This window comes from Canis lupus, chromosome 6 (genome assembly GCF_011100685.1).
Source record: "Canis lupus familiaris isolate Mischka breed German Shepherd chromosome 6, alternate assembly UU_Cfam_GSD_1.0, whole genome shotgun sequence".
In the NCBI taxonomy this organism is placed as follows: domain Eukaryota; kingdom Metazoa; phylum Chordata; class Mammalia; order Carnivora; family Canidae; genus Canis; species Canis lupus.
Genome location: NC_049227.1, coordinates 62,181,092 through 62,205,655, shown reverse-complemented (window position 1 = coordinate 62,205,655; position 24,564 = coordinate 62,181,092). Strand labels below are relative to the sequence as shown.

Below are 24,564 nucleotides of genomic sequence, written 5' to 3'. Positions count from 1 at the left end.
AAACTGAGGGGAATATCCCCTCTATTTTTTGCCCTATTATTTTAGGGCTAGCAAAGGAAGGTTAAATCTCAATGGGAGTGAGAGAGAAGTAAGAGTCAAATTTTAGGGGATGATGGGGCACTTGGGTGGCTCAGTCAGTTAAGTGTCTGCCTTCAGCTCAGGTCATGATCTCAAGGTCCTGGGATCAAGCCCTGCCTCAGGCTCCCTGCTCTATGGCCCTCTCACTCTGCCTGCCACTCTTCCTGCTTGTGTACTCTCCCTCCCCTCAAGTAAATAAATAAAATCTTCAAAAAGAAAAAGAAAAAAAAATTAGGGATTGAGTTAATATAGCTTATGCACTAAGCAGATTGCTGATGTGTGCACTGTTCACTGCCCCAAAAATACATTTACATTTGCATGTTAGTACCAGAAAGTCTGTCAAAAAGTTATTTTATTTGCTTTAGGTTTTGTCTTCCACTACAATATAATGATTCTTAGAAGTATTGATCCCTAAAAATATCATTCATTTAAAACTTAATGTGACAAATCCAATTGCACTAATGGCAGAGTTGCTCATATCAAACTAATCCTCTTGCCATACTCTTAAAAAAATACATCCCTTTGAAGGCACTAGCTACCAGCAAAATTAGGTGAAACTGGTAGAAACCCTTGAAAAAAGGAAGCAATCCAGGTGAGATCCACATTTAACTAGCTTTTCCCTCTGAAGGGATTCCCAATTTGATCACAGCATCTGGATAGAGTTTAAGCAGAAAGCAGCAGACTTACTGGATTGACAAGCCAGAGGTAAGAGCTCTGGGTTGCCAAAGCATTTAGAAATTGAGGGAGGAGGGCAGCCCCGGTGGCGCAGCAGTTTAGTGCCGCCAGCAGCCCAGGGCATGATTCTGGAGACCCTGGATCGAGTCCCGCATCAGGCTCTCTGCATGGAGTCTGCTTCTCTCTCTGCCTCTCTCTCTCTCTCTGAATAAATAAATGAAATCTTAAAAAAAAAAAAAAAAGAAATTGAGGGAGGAAATCCCAAAAAGGGAGAAATCACAAAAGGCAATTCTTCAATCTGCATCCTCACAATACTTAGGTGAGTCCTAAACTGCAAAGGAATCTAATAGAAAACAAGAGCTTGGCGGTGAAAAGAGCTAACCAGAGATTTCAGCAACTGCCCAGTTCTGGGGAGAAAATGTTTAAAGTTCAACCCCACTCAAGTTAGAAAGCCCTGGTAAGAACCTTGTGTTTTCATTGAAGCTCCAGAAGGGTCCTATTAGGGGTAAGAACCACATCCTCAGACTAAGAGTTATGCCCTAGAACAAGAGCAAAACAAATAGATCTGCTCTGACAAAGCCTAAAACCAAGTCTCCACAGAATCAAGATGATTCACAATAATTAAACTACTGCTAGAACATAACTCAGAAAAAGAAAACATATAGAATCTCTACAACACATCATGCAGTATCTAAGAAAAAACTGACATGCCAACAAGCAGGAAATGGGTCCCATAATTAATAAGAATAAAAATCTGTCAACAGAAGATGCAAAATTGATCCAGATTTGCAATTAGCAGACAATAAGCTGACAATAAGTATTACAAATATGATAAAGAAATTATGGGAAAAGATAGGTGTAAGTAACAAATAGAGAAGACATTTCAGGAAAGATGCCAAAATTCTTTAAAAATAAGCAAATGAAAATACTAAAATAGAAAAATAACAATGGATGAAAGAAGATTTTTGTAGTGTATTAGCAACAGACAGGTACGACAGTAGGAAGGATCAGATGACTTGAAAATAGGAAAATAGAAATCATGCAACTGAAGCATTTCATTTTTTAAAAATGGAAAAGTCAAAATGACCTGTGGAACATTATCTAGTAGTTTGGCATACATATAAATACGTCCCACAAATAGAAGGAGGAAAAATGGAGCACAAAAATATTCAAAGAAATATTTGTTGAAATTTTTCCAAATTTGACTTAAGCTATCAACCCATGGACCTAAGATGCTCCGTAAATCTAACACAGATTTATGCAAAGAAAATAACACTTCAGTATATCATAGGAACTGGAACTAGTTACTCATCAGAAACAACTGAGGCCAGAAGACAATGAAATAACATCTTTGATTACTGAAAGGAAAATATGTCAATGCAGAATGCTATATTGAGCAAAAATTCCTTTCAGAATGAAGCAAATAAGAGCTGAAATCATGTTCACCAGCAAGAAATACCAAATTTCTTTACTCTAAAGGAAAAATGATGTCTGGTGAAAATACAGAGCTACAGTATGGCATGAAGATCACTGGCAATGATAACTAGGTAAATGTAATATATTGTTGGTTTCTTTACTTTTAATTCCTTTAAAAGACAATTAACTGTTTAAAGTAAAAGTAAAAACAATGTATTATTTTATTAATAACGGAATTAAGACATTGACAGCTAGAGCAGAATAGACAGGTGACTATTACTGCAGGTAATAGTATGGACTCATACGGTTGAAAGGTACTTAAATTACACTTCAAGTTGTATATTAAAGTAGACTGGGATAAATTAAAGATGCATATTATAACCCCCTTGCCACTCATTAATAATAGAGAAAGATATACCTAAAATGCTAATAAATTGAATAAAATGGAACACTAAAATTAACCAATTAACACAAAACAATTTAAGTAGAATAAAGGAATAAAGAACAGAGGAAAATAACAGAAAGCAAATAGAAAGACGGTAGAGTTAAAGCCAGCTAAATTAATAATTATATTAAATATAAATGGACCAATTGCTTCTCTCAGTCTTTTGGTTAAGATCAAGTGTAAATATAAATGGACTAAACACTTAAAAAGCAGAGATTTTCAGACTTGATTAAAAAAAAGCAAGATTCAACTATATGGAATTTACAACAGGTTCATTTTAAATATAAAGACATAGAAATTGAAAATGAAACAAAGATATGGTATATTATGCAAATTCTAAGCATAATATAGCCAGTGTTAGTATATTACTATAAGACAAAATTGGCCTTGAGAAAGGAGAGAAAAAGAGTGTAATTTTATAATGATAAAAAAATAAATTCACTAAGATGATATAGCAATCCTACATGTGCATGTGCCTATTAACAGAGCTTCAAAATACCAGAAATAAAAACTGGCAAAACTAAAGGGAGAAATAGAAAAACCAACAATCAACCTTGGAGACAAAAATTTCCCACTATTGAAAATTGTGGCAACTAGGTAGAAACACTCAATAAGAATAGAACATCATTCAAATGAAACAAGAATTTGAACATTATCAATTATTTAACCTTGATGTTTACAAAACACTGCAACTAACTAGTGCACAGTACACATTCTTTTTAAGTGCTCATGTAACAGTCACTACATGAGATCATGTGCTAGGCCTCTGCTTTTGGCTCAAGTCATGATCCTGGGGTCCTGGGATCGAGCCCCATGTCAGGCTCCCTGCTCAGTGGAGAGTCTGCCTCTTCCTCTCCCTCTGCCTGCCACTCCCTCTGTTTGTGCTCTCTCACACATTTTCTCTCTCTCTGTCAAATAAATAAACAAGATCTTAAAATAAATAAATAATTAAATAAATAAATAAATAGATAGATAAATAAATAAATAAAGTTGGAACAACTATATATATGTTTGGGAAAATAATTTTACTCCTACCTTATAAAAATATGAATTCATGATGAATCATAGATATGAAAATGAATTAAGATACAAACTTCTAGAAAAAATATGTTTTCACAACTATAGTATAGAAAGATTCCTTAGAACAGAGAAAACCCTAAACATAGAAGAAAAAATAAGTTGGGTTGCATCAAAACTAAGTATCTGGGGATCCCTGGGTAGCTCAGAGGTTTAGCGCCTGCCTTGGGCTCAGGTCGTGATCCTGGAGACCCGGGATCGAATCCCACATCAGGCTCCCTGCATAGAGCCTGCTTCTCCCTCTGCCTGTGTCTCTGCCTCTCTCTCTCTCTCTCTCTCTCTCTCTCAATGTCTCTCATGAATAAATAAGTAAAATCTTAAAAACAACAACAAAAACTATCTGTGCTCATGAAAGGACACTATTAATAATGAAAAGGCAATCTACAAAGTGGAAGAAATATTCACAACACATACATCTGACAAAGAAGTCATATCTAGAATATGTAAAAATGTTATAAATCAGTAATAAGGTAAAAAAAAACAATAAAAATGGGCAAAATATTTAAACAGACACTTGACAAAAAGGATATATAAATGACCAATATACCCATACATAGAAAGGGTATCAACACTATCAATCATCAACACATGAAAATAATAAGTATCATGAAATACCTCTTCATTCCCACCAGAACAGCTAAAGTATAGACTGACAATAAGAAATGTCAACAAGGATGTGGAGCAATTGGAAGTCTCCTACATTGGTGAGTGTGCAACCACTTTGAAATACTGCTTGGCAGTTTCTTAAAAGTTATGCATATATCTAACCTTTGACCCAGAAATTCTGCTTCAAAAGAGATGAGAAGATATCCACCAAAAGACTTCCTCAAGAATTTTTATAGTCGTTTTATTCATAATAAACCCAAACAGGAAACAATCAAGTTTCTATTAATAGAATGGATAGAACAAATGTTGCTATTTGTATGACTTCACAAGGCATTCAGGGACAAAAAGAAACAAACAACTGGTACATGCAAGAATGAACATGAGTCTCAGAAGGATTACCTTGAGCTAAAGAAGGCTGACTCAAAGGAACACATACTGTATTATTGTACTTATAAGTTCAAGGACAATAATATTCTCTGGACACAGAAATCAATCGCTTGATTGATCTCAGAAGTGTTGGAGTTGGCTGTAAAGGGCACAAGGAGGCTTTCTGGAACAATGAAAATTTATATATATATTGATTGGGGTGGTGGTTTACATGGCTGTATACATTTGTCAGCATTCATTTATCTGTGTACATTTGATCTATAAATTTTACCTCAAAAGAAAAAAAATTTTACCTCAAAAGAAACAATATAAATGAATTTATTATATCCTTACCTTTATAGCAATGGTTCTCAACCAGAGGTGATTTTGCTTTTCCAGGGTATATTTGGAAATAACTGTGGACATTTTTTATTTCATAGGCAAGTTAGTTCTCTAGTGAGTAGAGGCCAGGGATGCTGCTAAACATCCTACAATGCAGAGGACAGCCCCTACAACAAAGAATGACTCAATCAAAAATGTCAATAGTTCCAAGATCGAGAAACCTTGCTCTATAGAGAAGAAGTGAAAGGAGTCATTTATAAGGATATTTGATACATTAATATAATAAAAAGTGGCCTTAGTGAGGGGGCAATGGGACACAAAACTGTGAAGCAGATTTAAGTGAAGTTGAGAGACAAGAATGAAGTAAAAAAATATTATTTTTTTAAAGATTTTATTTATTTATTCACAGTAGAGAGAGAAAGAGAGAGAGAGAGGCAGAGACACAGGCAGAGGGAGAAGCAGGATCCATGCAGGGAGCCCGATGTGGACTCGATCCTCGGTCTCCAGGAGGGCACCCCGGGCCAAAGGCAGGAGCCAAACCACTGCATCACCCAGGGATCCCCTGAAAAATATTTTAAATAAAATAAAGATGATCCATGTTAGAGGATCCAAATTCAAAAATTTGGTAGAAAATATAACTGATGAAAAAATTAAAAAGGTAAATGAATATAAAGTTGAGGGATGATGCATTACATATTAAGATCTGTGTGATGATTTATGAATGTAAAATATAGGGAAATGAGGAATAGAAGCAGAGGTAAAGTCAGGTAAGAGGTGGGCTCTGATGAAATGAGAATCTGGTTCATTGTGTATCTAAGGATGTAGAAAAAGCACAGATCAGGAACAGAGATGAAATAACATGGAAGTTAAGGATACTGATTATAAGAGTACATGATGATAGAAAGAGAAGCACTCAAGGATACAGAAACATATCCTCATATCCAATCCATGGAGGTAATTAGGGCCTGACTCCAAAGCTCAAAGGGAAGGCCTCCCTCCATAAATCCCTCTTGCACTTAGAATATCTCTTATCAGCAAGATGCTTCTGGGTTGGGTGGAGAGTGACCCAGATGGTGGCCAATTTTACTCCCCACTCCTTATCTACAGGCTAAGAGCCTTATCAAAAAAGCTGTTTCCTGAGAACAGTTGCCTCAAGGGCACAAGAAGGAGGAAGATAACCAGCGCAGTGGCCAATTGCTTTCTACTTCCCTGGCTTTGTGGGGCAGAAGCAATATAACTTAACAAATATTCAAAGGGAACTTTTCTAAAATTGACATAATCTCACTTCACTCTAATAAAGGAAAGAAGCAGCAAGATCATGAAGAAGATAAAAGGAAAAAAAAAACATAGTGGAATAGAAAAGTAATGAAAAAAATTAGAAATTTGGGGTAGAGAAGACAAGACTCTTATGTCAACATGTTGAGATTTCAAAATAGTGGTCTTTATTTAGTCCAAAATTTTTATTTTTATGTGTAAATTTGTTTCAATTACAAAAGTAATACACACTATTATAAAAATACAGATGGTTAAGTAGGATGTGATAAAAGAAATAGATGTGACATAAATAAATTTACTTATTTATTCCTTTATTAAAGGACATTTGAGTAATTTGGTTTCTTGCTTTTATAAAGTAGGCTTTAAGGGACAAATTATATTACCCTTGTACATATAATCTCATGCACTTATGTGAGTTTGTCTGTAGGGAAAAGTCCTAGGAGTGGAATTGCTATGTTAAAAGATATAGTGCCTGGGTGCTCAGTTGGTTAAGCATCTACCTTCAGCTTAGGTCATGATCCCAAGGTCCTGAGATGGAGCCCCACATCAGGGCTTTCTGCCCAGTGGGGAGTCTGTTTTTCCCTCTCCTTTTGCCCCTCCCCCTGCTTGTGCTCTCCCTCTCTCAAATAAATAAATACAATCTTACAAAAAATATATACACACATAAATTTTGATGAACATTTCCCTTCAAAGCATTGTTCCAATTTTTCTATCATCCATAAGGTATGAATGTTTGTTAGGCCATAACTAAAAGAGGTAATGAACTGGGAGGTGGAGGCAGGAGTCATATTGTACTACATGACAGACAGCTTAAAATTGACTTTTAAATATCCATGTCCTTAAAATATTCCCTGGTCATTCTTGATACCATCTAATATAAAGCCCCAGCTTTCGCCAACTTGTTGGTTTCTCCCCATCTCTCCGCAGAAAGCTAAGATTTGGGTAGGTGGAAGAGAAGGAGAAGTATATTATTTGTTTGTTAAATAATTTTTTTTTTTGCTTATTAAATTTTTGTTTTGGGTTTTTTTGTTTGTTAAATAGATTTTATGTGTCATGCATTGTGCTAGCTGCACTGTATTTATTTTGCTTTATTTTTTCAATATTCAAATACCAGTATACCACAGCTAATGTCATAAAAAGTAGATGTTATGCAAGAAATAATATTAGAGAAAATTTAGGTACTATAGAAAAGACATTTTATAATGACAATGATGTAAATCTGAAATTTGTATTCACCAAATAATATAGTTTCAAATACGTAAAGCAAAGTTGACAGAACTAAAAAAGAGAGAGAGAGAGAGAAAGAAGAAAAAAAAGAAACACATTTATAATCATACTCAGAGATCTTAACACACCTCCATCACTAGCTGAAAGAACAAATGGACATGAAATTGATAAGAATAAAGAAGATCTGAACACCATGATTAACCAACTTAGCCTAACATATTTAGACCACTAGACCTAACAACTACAGAATGACCATTTTTCCCAAATGCACATGAAAGATTTTATCAAAAGAAACCATAATCTGATTCAAAAAGCAAGGCTCAACAAGTTTCAAAGTATTTAAATTTTAGAGTATGTTTTCTGACTATAGTAAAATTAAACTAGAAATGTATAACTTAAAGTATTCCCAAATGTCTAGGAAATTAAGCAACACAACACACTTCTAGATGGCTCATATGTTAAAAAAGAAAAAGAAAAAGAATAAGAACTCAAAAGTTAGAAAATACTTGGGACTGAATGATAATTAAAGTGTGACACATCAAAAATTTCTTACATAGTGAAGCTAAAGCAATTGTCAGAAGGAATTTTAAGAAAGAAATAATATCTGTTTGAGGCAAACTGTTCCAGAGAGCAGAAAAAAGAGGAAATTCTTTCCAACTCATTTTTGAGGCAGATAGCCTTGATACTAAGACCTGGCAAGTACATTACAATAAAGGAAAAGTACAGACCAATCTTTCTTGGGAACACAGATGCAAAAATCCTAAATAAAATATTAGCAAATTGAAAAGGATACTATATCATGATCAAACAGAATTTATGCAGAAATGTAAAGTTGATTTAACATTGAAAAATCAGTGTTAATCACCACATACCAGAACAAAGTAGTCACACAATCCTCTCAATAGATGCATAAGAAGCATTTGATAAAATTCGACACTTATACATAACTTAAAAAAGAAAAGTCAGGGGATCCCTGGGTGGTGCAACGGTTTGGTGCCTGCCTTTGGCCCAGGGCGCGATCCTGGAGACCCGGGATCGAATCCCACGTCGGGCTCCCGGTGCATGGAGCCTGCTTCTCCCTCTGCCTATGTCTCTGCCTCTCTCTCTCTCTCTCTGTGTGTGACTATCATAAATAAATAAATAAATAAATAAATAAATAAATAAATAAATCAAATTAGGATAGAAGTAGACTTTCTTTGATAAAAGTATCTACAAAATATCTCTAGATAATACTTAAGGGTGAAATATAGAATGCTTTCCCACTCAGAATTGGGAAAAAGAAAAAAGATATCCATTCTCTCCACCTGTATTCAACATTATACTGGAAATTATAGCAAGTATAATAAGTGAAAGAAACAAAATAAAGGAAGAAGTAAACAGGTGGCATTCACAGATGGCATAATTATAGACATACAAAATCCAAAAGAATCTAGAAACTACTAAAAATAATAGGAATTTAGCAAGCTCACTGAATATAAGGTCAATACACGAAAACCTATTATATTTCTATATACCAACAACGAACAATTAGGAAATGAAAATTTATAAAAATATCATTTATAATAGCACCCCCCCCAAAAAAAAACCCTAGTAGTAAAGCTAATGAAAGACCTCCACCCTGAAAATGGTAAGACATGGTTGAGATCAATTAAATAAAACCTAAAATGAGATATGTCATGTCCATGGATTAAAAGACTCAGTATTATAAAGGTGTCAATTCTCCTCAAAGTGATATATAAATTCAATGCAATCCTATGAAACCCAGCAGATTTTTTTTTTTTTAGTGGAATTGAAAAGTTGATCCTAAATTTTATATTGAAATTGCAAAGGACTTAAAATATCCCCAAATAATCTTGAAGAAAAACAAATCTGGAGTCATACCAGATATCAAGACATACAAAACAGCAATAATTAAGACTATATGCTTCTTTTTTAAAAAATTTTATTTATTTATTTATGATAGGCACACAGTGAGAGAGAGAGAGGCAGAGACATAGGCAGAGGGAGAAGCAGGCTCCATGCACCAGGAGCCCGACATGGGATTCGATCCCGGGTCTCCAGGATCGTGCCCTGGGCCAAAGGCAGGAGCTAAACCGCTGCGCCACCCAGGGATCCCAACTATATGCTTCTGAGATAAGGATGGACAGTCAGATATACCAATGAAACATAAAAGAGACCTGCACATTTGCAGCCACTTCATTCACAACAAAGGCACAACTGCATTCAGGGGGGGAAAGTATGGTCTTTTCAATAAATGGTCTGGGTCTACTAGCCATCCATAAAGGAAAACAAAACAAGACAAAAATCTTGAATCTTACCTTACACTACATACAAAAATCACAACTTGAGATAGGTCACAGACCTAAATATGAAAGGTAGAACAAAATAGCAGAACAGAACACTGTATAATGTTTTCATGAACTTGAAAAAGCTGTCCTAAATATGATGCAAAAAAACAACTACTCATAAAGAAAAGATTAAATTAGACTCCATTAAAATTAAGACTCTCTATTCATCCAAGGGCACCATTAAGGCAAACAACAAACTGGAAAAAGTTATTTACAATACATGAATCCAACAAAGGATTCAGTATCTAGAACATATAAAGAACTACTATAAATCAATAAGAAAAAGACAACCTTATTAAAAATTGGGCAAAAAAGACTTTAATAGGCACTTTATAACAGAGGACATCCAAATGACCAAAAGTATATGAAAAGGTGCTTAACAACATTAGTCATCAGGGAAAATGCAAATTAAAAACAGAGTACATGTGGCACCTGGATGGCTGTCGATTAAGTGTCTTTGATTCAGGTCATAATCTCAGGGTCCTGGGATTGAGCCCCATGTCAGGCTCTCTGCTCAGCAGGGAGTTTGCTTTTCCCTCTCATTTTTCCCTCTGTGCTTTCTCCTCCTCCCCCCCCCCAAATAAATAAACAGAATCCTTAAAAAATATATTAAAGCCATAGTACAATATGATTACATTCCCACTAGAGTAGCTAAAATCATAAGGACTGACAGTACCACATACTGGCAGAAATGTGTAACAGCCAGTAAAACCACTTGGAAAAGTGGCAGATCAACTAAATAAAACTAGATATAATGTATACCCTGTGACCCCGCAATTCCACTCTTAGTGTATACTCAACTAAATTAATGCTTATAGTTTTATTTGCAATAGTTCTAAACAGGAAATAATCCAAATATTCATCAACAGCAGTTGGTAAGCAAACCGTGCTATATTTTTAAAATGGAATACACTGGATAAAGAAATATGTTGCTGCTGCATGCAACATGGCTGAATTTCATGCAGCAAATGCTATATATGAAAGTAGCCAAACACAAGAGGATGTGCTGTGCGTTTCTAATTACACAAAATCTAAAAACAGGTATAATTAATCTATGTGGCAATGACTAGAAGGGAGCACAAAAGACACTTCTGGGATGCTGGAAATACTTTACAACTTTGGCGAAATTTGTCACTCAGGGTGCTAACTCCTGCACCTCTGGTTTGTGTCAAATGGCCCATCTGGGCTGCCTCTAACAAAGCCAGATCCCATGTGCCATGCTACAATGCTTTATCTGAGCCAAGGCCTCTGTGAATCTGTTGAGGCTGGACACCAGAGAGTGGAGCTGCCACTCTAGCCCAGTAGAGGCCATGCTAAACTAGGCCCTCTCCCTGAGGCAGAGAAGATGAGACAAAGATGAGGATGAGGCAGTCATGGCAGCAGCATGGACTCTCCACTGAGCAAGCAGGTAAGGCCCAGTTAGCAGGGAAGGTCAGGTAAATCTGTAAAGTGCCTAAACTGGGTCTGTCACACCTCTGTCACAGACAACAGCAGAAGCCACGATCCAATAAGGGCAGGGCAGCTAAGGGCTCAGACCCCTCACGAATGAAGGCTGTGGTTACACCAAAAGGCAAGCAAACAATACAGATCAGCCAAATGCTGGCTAAAAGTGAGGAAAATTGGTGATAAAGAAAGGAGATAAACATCTATAACGGCTATGAAAATTAATATAGGACAATTTTACTAAAGCAGAATTGGGAGGCTAGAGCGGGGAACCATACCACTAAACATCAATTACAGGAAGAACTGTCAATTATAGACCCCAACGGAGAATCATCAAAGGAAAGAATCATCCATTACAGGTCTCAACAAGGAAAGATGCACATGGCATCTCCTACAAGAAATCAACTACCCCGCAACTCAGACAGTTTCTCCAATGGATGGATTTTCCTTCAAAACAGTCCCTCCCAATTTCCTCAAATAATATTCCCTTCCCCTTTTTCGTGGGGGGTCTTGCCTATGGTTTTGCCATAGCTTGCATGCCCCAAATTATAGTTCTCTATTACTCCTGAATGAATCATTTGCTGACAAAATAACTGATTCTTATTTTAAGATCAAGATGGTTAAAAAAAAAAAAATGATCAAGATGGTCTTGAGATCAGCTCCAGCAGCAGACACTAATTTATTTCAATAACTGTCTTGTTTTAGGTATTTTAGGAGAGTGCAATTGGCCACCACTTTGGAGGAGATTCTATGAATGATGGGACTTCTGCTTCCTCTCAAAGAAAAAGCAAAATAGCTTGTGCTCACACATACATAAATGCAAACTCTACACTCTAATATTGGAGGTAAATATTATGGAAGGACAACAGTGGGTCTGCATCGTTGAAGGGGATTAGTCTCTCAGAACCCTCTTAGATTTTCTTGGCTCCATCTGTGCACTGGACCTCAGTTACTCCTCCTCCTATTTTCCCTTTCCCTTATTCTCACTGCTTTAGGGTTAAATTCTCCAATTACTAGCACATAAGCTTGCTTTAGGCTCTGTTTTTTTAGGGAACCCAGGAAAGACTTATATTTAGTTGGGAGTGTGAGATGTTTTAGATCTAAATTTTTTATGTATAATAAATGCATACATTTATTTGAGTAAGTTATTTTTGTGTAAAAGCATACTTAGATCATCAGGATACCCACTTTATAATTGAGTATTTCCACTCTGTTTCAATACTTCACTTTGGATTACTTAAAGATTAGGTACTTTAAGCAGTAAGTTCTATTTATTGGCTACAAGTACTAATCTAATTTTCACGAGCCAATGTCAAAGAAAGGGGACAGACAAGGTGAAATTGATGCTTACTACAATGTAAAGACAAAATGAAGTCAAGGGATAAAGGGATATTTCAAGTAATTTGAATACAATTAAATGGTGGATCAGGCCAGCCCCCGGTGGCTCAGCAGTTTAGTGCCACCTTCAGCCTGGGGTGTGATCCTGGAGACACAGGATCGAGTCCCACATCGGGCTCCTGGTATGGAGCCTGCTTCTCCCTCTGCCTGTGTCTCTGCCTCTGCCTCTCTCTCTCTCTCTCTCTCTCTCTCTGTGTCTGTCATGAATAAATAAATAAAATCTTAAAAAAAAATGGCGGATCAATTTGAGTTTCCATCTGAGGGTTGGCAAACTTAAAAGAGTCTGAGCAGTAACTGGCAGGACATGATTCATATTCTAAGAGACATTTAGTTTCAATAAAATGTTTTAATGTTGTTAATTTTAATTATATTGACCAATGGGAGCTACAGAATAGAGAAATAGAGGTCTGATGAGGAAACTGGGGGGAGTTTGCTTTGCACAGTGATATGAATTTTGTCTTTTCTCTCCATTATAAAATATTCAATAATATCTATGTTGTTTTCTAATGTTTTTTAGATGTAAGTGGATGATTGTTTAAGAGAGCACCAAGAAGTAATGAAGCTATGTCCAGATCAATGAGGATTACAAAAAAAAAGACCACTATGAAGGATAACTGGGTATACAGTTTACGCTTAATGAATGCTCACTGAATATGCAGAACAATCAGGCCTCCATGGCCAGGTGAGGGTTGAAGGGTGGTGTTGGGTGGGTCAGTATCCCTGGTCAGCAAACATTTGTAACAAGTAAACATCTTTCAATGGCCAAGCTGCTTGTCACCTGTGAGTCCCTCCAGGGAACAGGATGTGGGCTCTCCACCCTCATTCCCAGCATCTGGCACAGGTGAAGGCAAGGTTAATAATCCTTTCAAAATGAAATATTTGTAAGTACACAGAATTTGAGACTAAGCTATAGTTCCTTATATTGGAGACAAATGCAATAGTGAAAGAATTTTGGGTCAAAGGGTTAAATACTGTGATAAATCATCTCTGATAGCTTGGAAAAATGTGTGTCTATATATTCATTTATATATATATATAGGGGTAAAGAAAGATACCTCTAAAAGCAACATTCTCCAAGGAAGAAATCAAAGTGCGATGTACAGCAATGGGGTCATTTAAGAGTTCTGTTTTCATCTTGGTCCTTCATCTCCTGGAAGGGACCCTGAGCGATTCACTCATTCAGCTGAATAATAATGGTTATGAAGGCATTGTCATAGCAATTGACCCTAATGTGCCAGAAGATGAAACAATCATTCAACAAATAAAGGTAAGTTCAAAATAATAATTATTCACGCTTTAAAAAAAATTAAGTGTAATGCTGTGATAGAACAAACATGAGTTCTTCAACTTCAGCTTTGTGACACTGGCAAATTATTTTCATGTCTGAGCCTGTTTCTTCAGTTGTAAAATGGAAATAATAACACTAAACTACAAGGATTCTTGTGAAAGATAAGATAATAAAGGCAGTGCACATATTTCAGAGTTTGATACATTGTTGGTGCTTAATAAATGACTTGGTCTGGACAATTTCATTGAAAACTATTTAGTTTGACACTAAGGTAGGGCCAGCTACATTTGGCAGATATTGTGAGATATGGGGAGGATAATTCCTTTGCTTGATTTTACCATTGGCTTATATAAAATTCTTTTATTCTCTTAATTTTAACTCCCTTGTTTGTTATTAGGATCCCAGGATGCAAATCTCTGATTTAAGAACAATCCTGACCCTTCCAATAAAAGGAAACTGTGCATTTTACCAGCCCCAATGCAAGTAACCTTCTCAGGGCTGCTGGGGGGGGGGAAGGAAAAACTAGGGAAGAAGACTCAGTCTTCCTGTTCCAGCAGAGCATCTAACTGCTGTAAGGTGGAGGGATTAGAGAGGTCATGTGCAAGAGCAAACAGCTAAGAATAAGAAGGAAATGCCTTATAAAGGGCTGTAGCACATCCAGAAGCAGTATTGTGAAAAGAGCAAAAGTGTTAGTCATAAAATGGGAATAATAATAAGTACCTTTCTCATAGGACTTTGTGAGGATTAAATTTAGCAATGCATGAATATAAGGGAAGCTGAGTGAAGGGAATATGCGAACTCTAATTTTTTCATGTCTTCTATAAGCCTAAAATTATTCCAAAAATTAAAAAGAAAAAACTTCAAAAATATATGCATCGCGTCTAATGCATTGTAAGAGCTCAATAAATGGTAGGCATAGTCATCAATAGCCAGTCCCACTTTTAATCCTTCTAGATAGAAAATGTTCCTCTTAACCAAGCCAGATGGACTAAAGCTTGTTTCTGGGCAAAATTCCTGAGTGTGAGCTCAGAAGTTAATAGTACAAGGGCTCCAAAGATCACTCCCAAAGGTTCTTTGCTCTGAGCAGAAGCAAGGCCAGAAAGATGGAGTTTGAGGGAGAACCGTTTCTATCACCAAGAGCAGTTTGGGGTTGGAGAAATGCAGCAGTTGATGGGGGAGGAGAAGCTTACCTGTTTAACTGGAAGACTATCAGGTTTACCACCATTGGTGAAAGAGAAATTCACCTTCTGAAATCTCTCAGTATCAGAAACCTTGGGTAAATTTTTAATTACCTCTAAATTTAGAAAAGGCATGAGCAAAAGTGACGCAGCCACTTGGAGCAACAAAGTGTGAAAGAAAAATGTGGCCTCCACTGTTACCATCTCTGGCTGGACAGTTAGTAGGGCTCAGGAAATGCCAGGAGGAGGACCCAGATGCCTTATCTTGAATGGCAATGCTCATTTGTATTTATAGGTGGCTTAGAGCTTTCAAAATGCTTTCACCTACTATCTTTGGGGGTTTTTCTCCTGAGAAATGTGCTTCTCACTACAATTATTAAATTGTCTTTCTTACAAGTCCCAAATGCATTGGCTATAAGATAAATTGGTTTCCACATCTTCTCTGTAAAAGGAACACTTTTAAGGGCAATCACTGTGCTCAGTGTTTCTCAGTAGTTCATAAAAGTGGGTTCTTCCCTATTTGATGTTCCCGATCTGTAGGGTTGAGGGACCTCACTGTGGGCTTTACTGCCTTTCCTGGACATCCCTCACTCTCCGCTTTCTGAGAGGATTTTGTCCTTCCCGCCCTTGTGGGGACAAGTCTCTACATCAGCTCTTAAATACAGGCTTCAGCAACAGTCCCCATTTTACCACCTACAGGACCGGCAGATGGCGCTGCAGCAGTTCTAGCCACTGCACCTTCACCGCACAGTAGTAGTAGTTCCAGAAGCAAAAGGAGCGCGTGCACAAGACGAGGGAATGCGAGTCAGGGAGAAACTGTGTTCTCGTGTTCTCTCTCTCTCTCTCTCTCTCTCTCACACGAAAGATACACAATCGGACAATTGGAGTAGTTTGGGGTCTCCTCAATGCATGGGACCCAGGTACCTCCTGTTTTGGCATTCCTGGACAGCTTACCACTCATCATAACCAATTCACTCATTCATCCGACAAATATTTACAGAGCATTTACACTATGTCAGTACCAGGAATCCAGTGATGAACAATATACTATCCTTGTCCTTAAGGAATTACCTTATAAAGGTCCTATATACTGTTATCCTCAATTTTCTCCAAACTTCAAGTTTAAATGCCTATTTGGATATGAAGTCACCTTTTCAAAATCTGGAACAGATGCCAAAGCAAAGATCCTTTATTAATGTTTCTATTAAAATATGGAAGACAAGAGCATTTCATGCTGCTTAATTCTTCCAGGAGATACTGAAAATTCACATTTCACAAGTCAAATTGTGATATAATACTCTAATGTAGGAAGTTTCATACCTACTTTTCGACTTTTTTGATGATTTTGACTAAGTGTTTTTATTTTTTAAAATTATACAATGTTAAATTCTCCTAGTGATTGTTAAAAATCTGGCTTTTGGGGAAGAAGGAAATGCAAATCATTACAAGAACTTTTAGAAAGCTCTCCAGCTCACCATTATTTTCACTATCTGAAAAGAGAGAAACTGAGGCTCTTAGAGATAAAATAAATTCCCCAAGTTAATCCTGTTAGGAAATGGCAGAAAAGGAGTCACTCCTGCATCAATGCAAGAGCCCTGCTTCCTTAAGGCCAACCCCACCAGGCACCTGAGCCTAGTCACCCTGGTCTGCTCCAGCAAGGACTTTGCTCCTGCAACAATCCTTTTTCTTCTTACATATCCGGTGATGGTTTTTTTTTCTTTTTTCCATTAGCACATACATATAATAGTTCCTACTTAAAAAACAAAACAAAACCCCGTTGCCCTAAGGTCCTCCTTCAGCTACTTCTTCATTTCTCCATTCCTCTTTAATTTATAGAAAACCTTATTGAACTTATTCATCACCTCTGCTTCCTCATCTCCTATTCTTTTTAACTCACTCATATGGAGCTATCATCTCTATTCCACTAAAGTGGATCACTCGGGTTGCTAACTCCATTGTTCAGTTCTTAGTCCTTACCATACTTGATCAGTCAGTAGCATTAGACACCAATAAGGACCCTCCTCTTCTTAAAGTGCTTTTTTCATTTCTTACTCATACACCTGCTGCTCCCTGAGTTCCTTTGATGGGCTCCTCCTTACCCCATCTCTAAATGCTGGGGGCATCAGGGCTCAGTCTTCAGCCCTCTTTCTATCTATACTCACTTTTGCACTTTTTCAGTCCTAGTAGATCCAGTGCCCCTTTGCATAATAAATCTCTTATAATACCCCCTTCTACTATCTTGTCATGAAAGAACTCAGGGAATCTGCTGAGGCTTTATAATTTAACACTCTAGCTCTTTCATCTTAGAGACATAAAGTTAGGTGTAACTTGAAGAGAAATTAATTATGCCACTTCCTTATACTGAACACCTGGTACTCTACTAAAAATAAATGCTCTCATAACATTTAGTTAACCCCCAAATTATTACAGGAGTCAGCAGTGCTGAAGTCATGCCCATTTTAATTTCAGTTTCTCTCCCAGTACTACTTGATGTGTGACTTTGAGACCTCTACTCTCTAATTGTCAGTTTCTCCTTACAGGTTTATTGATCTTAAAAAAGCAAATGAAATGAAACCAATAGCTAATATTTCGTAAGCACTTGTGCTACGTAAGCATGGTTCTAAGTTCTTTCTTGACTTGGTTTGGTCCTCACGACAACTTTATGAGCTAGTCACTAGAATATTTTCCACTCTATACATGTAAAAACTGAGGTTCAGAAAGGCTTGAGGAAATTGTCCGATGTCCTACCATAAGTGGTGGAGCCAGAATTAATGTCTGCCTCTGGAGTCTGCATTGTCAACCACTACACTGTGATCCACAGCATCTGGGAAATGCTCAGAAAAGGTTAACTATTATTACTAATAAAAGGTAATTCCGTATTTCCCCTTCCCATTTTGATCAATAACTAGTCTTTGGAAACAGGAAAAAAAGATGTAAATTTGAATGATGGGTAGTTTTGCCTATTTTCTGCCATAATTGTGCTGGTTATTTAAGTTTTCTGTTTTCCCAGGACATGGTGACCCAGGCATCTCCATATCTGTTTGAAGCTACAGAAAAAAGATTCTATTTCAAAAATGTTGCCATTTTGATTCCTGAAAAATGGAAGACAAAACCTGAGTATGTGAGACCAAAACTCGAGACCTACAAAAATGTGAGAATACCAAGTTCTTTTTTCAAATTCAAGTTCATACTCTTGATTCAGATTTTTTTCATCAAAATATTCTAGAATCAAATGAAATTGTTTCAAAATACTCCTGTGTGAATAAGGTCAATTCATTTGCTAAACTTTTGTAATAATGACTTTTTCTTAAATTTCAGGCTGATGTTCTAGTTGCTGAGCAGAATCCCCTAGGTAATGATGAACCGTACACGGAGCAGATGGGACGCTGTGGAGAAAAGGGTGAAAGGATTCATTTCACTCTTGACTTCCTAGCAGGAAAAAAGTTTTCTCAATATGGGCCACAAGGTAGGGGTAGAGAGAAACTATTTTGCTATATTTCTCACAGTTTATTTTATGTTCAAAGTAGAACATGATCTAAGTAAGCACATATAAGCAAAGTAAGCTATTATTAAGCAAATCCCCGCTTAAGATGGGGATTCAGAATAGTGCATTTTTCATTTAAAATTTAATTTTTTCATATTTATCATAGGTGTAAATCAGTATTTTTTTAATTTCTAGAGATTGTTATTGAATAATATTTGTATGAGATAATAACTGTAAGGTAGTTTGATATGTAGTATTAGGTTTCTATGGATCTGTAGAGGGAAACACTTGAACAAATTAAACCTCCTGCCTGCAACTCAGGTCGTAGCCATGAAATGGCGGAGACGTACAGTGCTCTCAGACTTCTGTGCATCAAATCCTAAATGGATTGTTAAAATGCAGATTCTGTTGAGTAGATGTGGGATGGGACTCAAGAATCTGCATTTTTAATAAGCTCCCAAATGATTCTGATACTGGACCACACTTTGAGTACCAGAGATATTTTGCAGTTCAGCGCTCTAAAACCCATGACTAAAGACAAAGTCCAATTTTCCTTCACAAAATTAACTATCATTCCCACATGAGCTATTTACAGCAATCTTTGGAGAAAATATTACAAGAAACAAGCAGAAGAGTATACATAATATGTACTTTCCGAGTATAATGAAATATGATTAGTTTTAGATAATTAGGTTAACTAATAACTAGTTCTAAGTTTCTTTACAATCTTGAGAAGATTAGAACCAGTTTGATTTCCTTCGTTTAAATAGGCAAGGCAGAGAAAACAAACAAAAAAGTGCTAGCACCTCCATACTCCACCCCCAAATACACTAGAGTACTTACAGACCTTATGAGAAAGAGGTGTCAAACAAATGTACCTCTTTGTTGTTCTTGTACAACACTCCATTTCAACTCCATAATGACCAGAAAATTCCCAAAGTATGGCTCACTGTGTGTTGAACTGATTTACCTAACTTCTCCATCCCACTCTTGAGCCCACCTCAGCCATCATGGTCATCACATATAATGTCATTCCTTTATAATCTCTCCTTTCTGTACTGTGACTCCATGCCTGCTCCCCCACAACCTTCTCTTCCATTTAAGAAGCCATCATTTGTCCCCCAGCGCTGACAGAATAGTCTAAGTCTTGAATGTGAGATACTAGGTCTTCCTCAGCATGCATCTTCTCATATAATTGTCCAAATTCAGCCCACTTAGGAATTTACATTCCAGAAAAACTGAGCTGACTATAAGTCATTAAGATTCATGCAAATTTAACAAATACTCACTGAGTGCCTATTAAGTTCTAGGCACTATTTGCCAAGGCAAGACAATAAAGAAGTCATGGTATCCATTTTTATGGAGACAAGTGTCTAATGTGAGAGGTCAGTATGTAAGCAGCAATGAAAATATAATATGATAAGTGCCACAATGGAATACAATGGAAGTGCAAAGGAGGGGGTATCTGGACTAGTTTGAGGATGTCAGAGAATGCTTCTAGGTAGATATAAGCCTGATCTTGAAAGAAGAATAGGAGTTATCTAGACAGAGAGAGGAAGGGAGTATTGTAAGCCAGAGGAAAAATGTATGAAAAGAACAAGAGATGAACAAGAGCATGATGTGACTCCAGGAAGTAAAAGGAATTCACTGTGATTATAGAGTTTTGGAAGTGGATGAAGAACACTAAGAAATATGGCTATAGAGAGGATTAGCATCTGGATCATCAGGAACCATGTATGCCATGTTGAGAAGCTAGACTTCACCTGAGCACCATAGGGGTGCCACTGAAGATTAGAGATTTGAAGGCCAGTTGGGTGGCCATTGCCATGATTCAGGAGTAGGTGGCAGTAAGACTGGAAAGATGAGACTAGGTCAAAGCAAAAGGGCAGAGGTGTGATAGTCAGACCTTGAGGGTTAACCAGATATGAGCCATGAGGGAGAAGGACATATTCAGGATGATGCCCAAGCTGCCCTGTGAATGCCTCTGGCTCTCACAGCAGCCTGCATTGACTTCCATCATTACACTTAGGTCACTAGGGGTTATAGTTATCTGATCATTTGTGTCATCTGCTGGACCATGAGCTGTGTAAGGACCAGCTTTTTTGTATAAATAACTGCTTGACACTTAACTAGTCCCTAATTAACAGTTGATGAGCCAAAATAAGTGTTGTATTTTAAAGAAATGTGCAATTGTCATTAAATTTTTCAAAGGAAATAAAACTTTTAAGTGAAAAAAAATTAACATAGCAAAGCATAATGATGTTCAGAAAAATTACTTTTTCCCAGTGTAAGAAGATAATTTTATCATTCTTATTGTAATCAAGTATTTAAAATATTTTCTCACAGAAAGGGTCTTTGTCCATGAATGGGCTCATCTACGATGGGGAGTATATGATGAGTACAATAATGACCAGAAATTTTATTTATCCAATGGAAAAAAAGAAGCAGTAAGGTATGTATATTTTGATATAACTTTTCCCAAAGTATTTTAAATTGCAACCAATTTTTTCATGAATTGATGACCTTAAAAACATCAAGTTTTTGTCTTATTTTTATCTCTGTTTTATTCTTAGTGCTTTCTTTTTCAGCTTCCAAAAAACCTGCCACTTTTATTCACTTTATAAGTGCTTCAATTAGTTGAATTCTCTACTCTGCAGCTACAAATCACTTGCCTGTGTGTGCAACTGTAAGAAATCCATAGGTGCTATGTCAGAGTCTCCATCTTCCTATATCAGAATCAGGGACATAAACAAATCTAATGAGAACAGAATGATATCTATGTGGACTTCATCAGTATGAACGGGCCTGGGAGGGACTGTGGAACTTATATGAATGACAATCCAAATATTTTTTAAAAACCAAAATTTAACCCAATTCAAATTAAATTTTCCATGGTATCAATAGAAAGCTAACTGAATACTTGGAAAGTACTCTTGACTGCCATTATTTTTATGGGTAAATTCAATTTCAGTGAATATAAACTGCTTTAGTACAAACATAAAAGACAGAGAACTTTCCAATTTACTTGAAAGAGCTAGCATAATTCGGATACTAAAATCTGACAGGTAGCATAAAAAGAATTCCATAGGTACAGTTTTCTAAAAATATTTTAAATAAAAGGATAGCAAATTACATTTGGCAGAATTAAGGGACTATTAAACATACTAAAGCCAAGTAGGATATCCAAAAGTGCTGTGATACTGGGTAACTAAGTAATACAGTATATTGAGTAAAGAAGAAAATAATTATTCTAATAGGTTCTCAAAAGTTTGATAACCTTGCACATGTATGCCCAAGTTTAAAAACAACAACCTCTCCTTTAAAGATAGAATTTGGTACAACACTCCTCTATACTTCTGCTTGCAGTTCTGCTTACCTGATGGCTGTTTAAGGGGAGGCACTAAGATATGGTTCAATTACTGTCTAGTTGGTGCATCTGTTTCCCAGGGGAGCTGAATTGGACTCAGCACTCAACCCTGGCTTCCCATCTTTCCCACAGGAGCATTACTTCTTTCCACTTTGCCTTTCTTTACTACATTCAAACCCTGCTAGCGAGGTCCACTTCCGTTATATTGTCCCTCATTGTTACATCATTTCAGGCATAGACACTAAGTGCCTCCTAGAACTAGACATAGTACTGATTCCTTTAGCTTATTCCATGTGCATCTCATAGACCACAGACCAGGGGCCCTTCCCTGATGTGATCATATGTTGGATTGACCTTTCCAGTCTCACCCAGTGGATTCTATCCCAAACTCAACACCTGCATTTCCCACTTCTCTTTTCTAAGTTTCCAGACACTGTATAGTCCCTCAAGAGAAAAGCTGATTAGTACATAGTCCTTTCTAGACATATTCTAACATATCTACATATACAGCATATTCTTCCACAGATAACATTAGCAAAGCTGACATGATCACCATGTCCTCTTAACAAGAAATTTAATTATAACATGTTAATAATATTTATTGTTTCTTATCTTTCAAATATTTTTATTGCTTTGAAGGCCTAGAAGCAATTTTAAAAATGGCAGTACTGCCCACAGTAGAAGGTTACTTCCTTAATATAATACAGAACATTAATTGAAAGCCAACAGCCTTTCATATTTAATCGGGAAATGCTAGAGACATTCCCAGGAATAAGGATGACCACTATTAACAGAATTATCTAACCTTGTTTAGAAAGTTGTAGTCAGTGCAGTAACACTTTAAGCTGAAGATGTTGAAAAAAGTGTATGTGAGGGGCTGCTACTCAAAAGGAAGAGAGAAAATTGCTTTTAGGCAGGTGAGATGTAGTCCACTTAAAAAAATCAAAGGAAATAAATAGAAATTAAAATTAACAAAGGAAGTCAATAAGGTGATCAGATATAAAATGAATATTCAAATTGCCTTTCCATAGATTAACAATAACTAGTTCAAAAATATAATGGAAAACAATATTCCATTCAAGAGAGTAATAAAAGGGGAGAGATACACCTCATACCTGTTGGAATAGCTAAAATAAAAAATACAAGAAACAACAAGTATTGGTGGTACTGTTGGTGGGAATGCAAACTGGAAAACAGTATGAAGTTTCCTCTAAAAGTTAAAAATAGAGCTACCCTATGAACTAGCAATAGCATTACTGGGTATTTACTCAAAGAAAACAAAACACTAATTCAAGGGCAAATATGCACTCCTATGTTTATTGCAGCATTACTTATAACACCAAGTTATGGAAGCAACCTAAGTGTCCATCAATAGATGAATGGGTAAAGAAGATGTGATTTATATATACATAAATGGAATACTATTCAGCCATAGAAAGAATGAAATCTTGACATTTTCCACCACATGAATGGATCAAGAGAGTACAATGTTAAGTGAAGTAAGTCAGAGAAAGACAAATGCCATATGATTTCACTCATATGTGGAACTTAAGAAACAAAAGAAATGAACAAAGGAGAAAAAAAGAAAGAGATAAACCAAGAAGCAGACTCTTAACTAACTGAACAAACTGATGGTTACCAGAAAGGAAGGAGGTGGGAGAAGAAGTGAAATAGGTGATGAGGATTGAGGAGTGCACTTGTCATAATAAGCACAATTAATTAAAATAAAAACCTAATAAACAAATAAAATAATTTTTAAAAGTAGGGGAAACTCTAACCAATGTAAAAATCATGTTAGAAGAAAACAACAAAATCCTTCTAAAGGATTTAAAAGAATATCAGGATAATCTGGGAGCCTTTTAATTCATGGAAGATGTAAGTAAATTCAACCCAAATAAATATATAGGTTTTTTGTTTTTTTTTTTAATATATAGGTTTTATGAAACTAGTTAAAATGCTAAGAACACTTTTTAAAAAAATAATAATAATAAAGGGGAATTCTACTTATTGAATTTTAAATATACTCTAAAGCTACATTACTTAAAACAATGTGGACTGACAGACACATGTATAATAATTTAATACAGCTAGAATTACAAAGCTATGAGGAAGGACAGAATTTCTTAAGATATCAGGACAATTTTTAACTGTGAGGGGAAAAAACTAATAGACCCCCTTCCAACTGGATAGACTCATTAGATAAAATGAATAAGAAAAACTAGATGAATAAGTATTGAACTCTTATATAGGGAAGGTCTTTCTATGCATTCAGGAGTCGGAAAAAGATATCATTCATTTTTATTCTAAAAAAATAATAAATTTGGCAACATATGCATTAGAATTTTTGTTGTACAAAAATCAAACAAACTAAAAAGCTAAAAACAGAACAAAGTATTTACAAAAATTAAGAAACCAGGCTTTTAAGAGCTTAGTATTACAACACAAAAAGAACTTTTAAAAACCAGAAGGAAAACAGCAATACCCTAATAGAAAAATGGACGCTGAAGAATAATAAATTACTCACAAGAGAGGAAATAAAAATGGCCAATAA

The 24,564-nt window shown here is 36.2% G+C and overlaps 1 protein-coding gene across 1 annotated transcript in view; it reads left to right on the top strand.

Moving 5' to 3' along the window:
* Positions 1–13,728: 13,728 nt before the first annotated feature.
* Positions 13,729–24,564, top strand: part of CLCA1 (chloride channel accessory 1) — a 29,724-nt gene continuing 18,888 nt past the window's right edge. The window contains exons 1-4 of the mRNA XM_038541475.1: positions 13,729–13,963; positions 18,173–18,313; positions 18,481–18,628; positions 20,993–21,098. Of these exons, the coding sequence (XP_038397403.1) occupies positions 13,802–13,963; positions 18,173–18,313; positions 18,481–18,628; positions 20,993–21,098 (557 nt within the window). The 5' untranslated portion in view covers positions 13,729–13,801. The remainder of the gene's footprint in view (positions 13,964–18,172; positions 18,314–18,480; positions 18,629–20,992; positions 21,099–24,564) is intronic.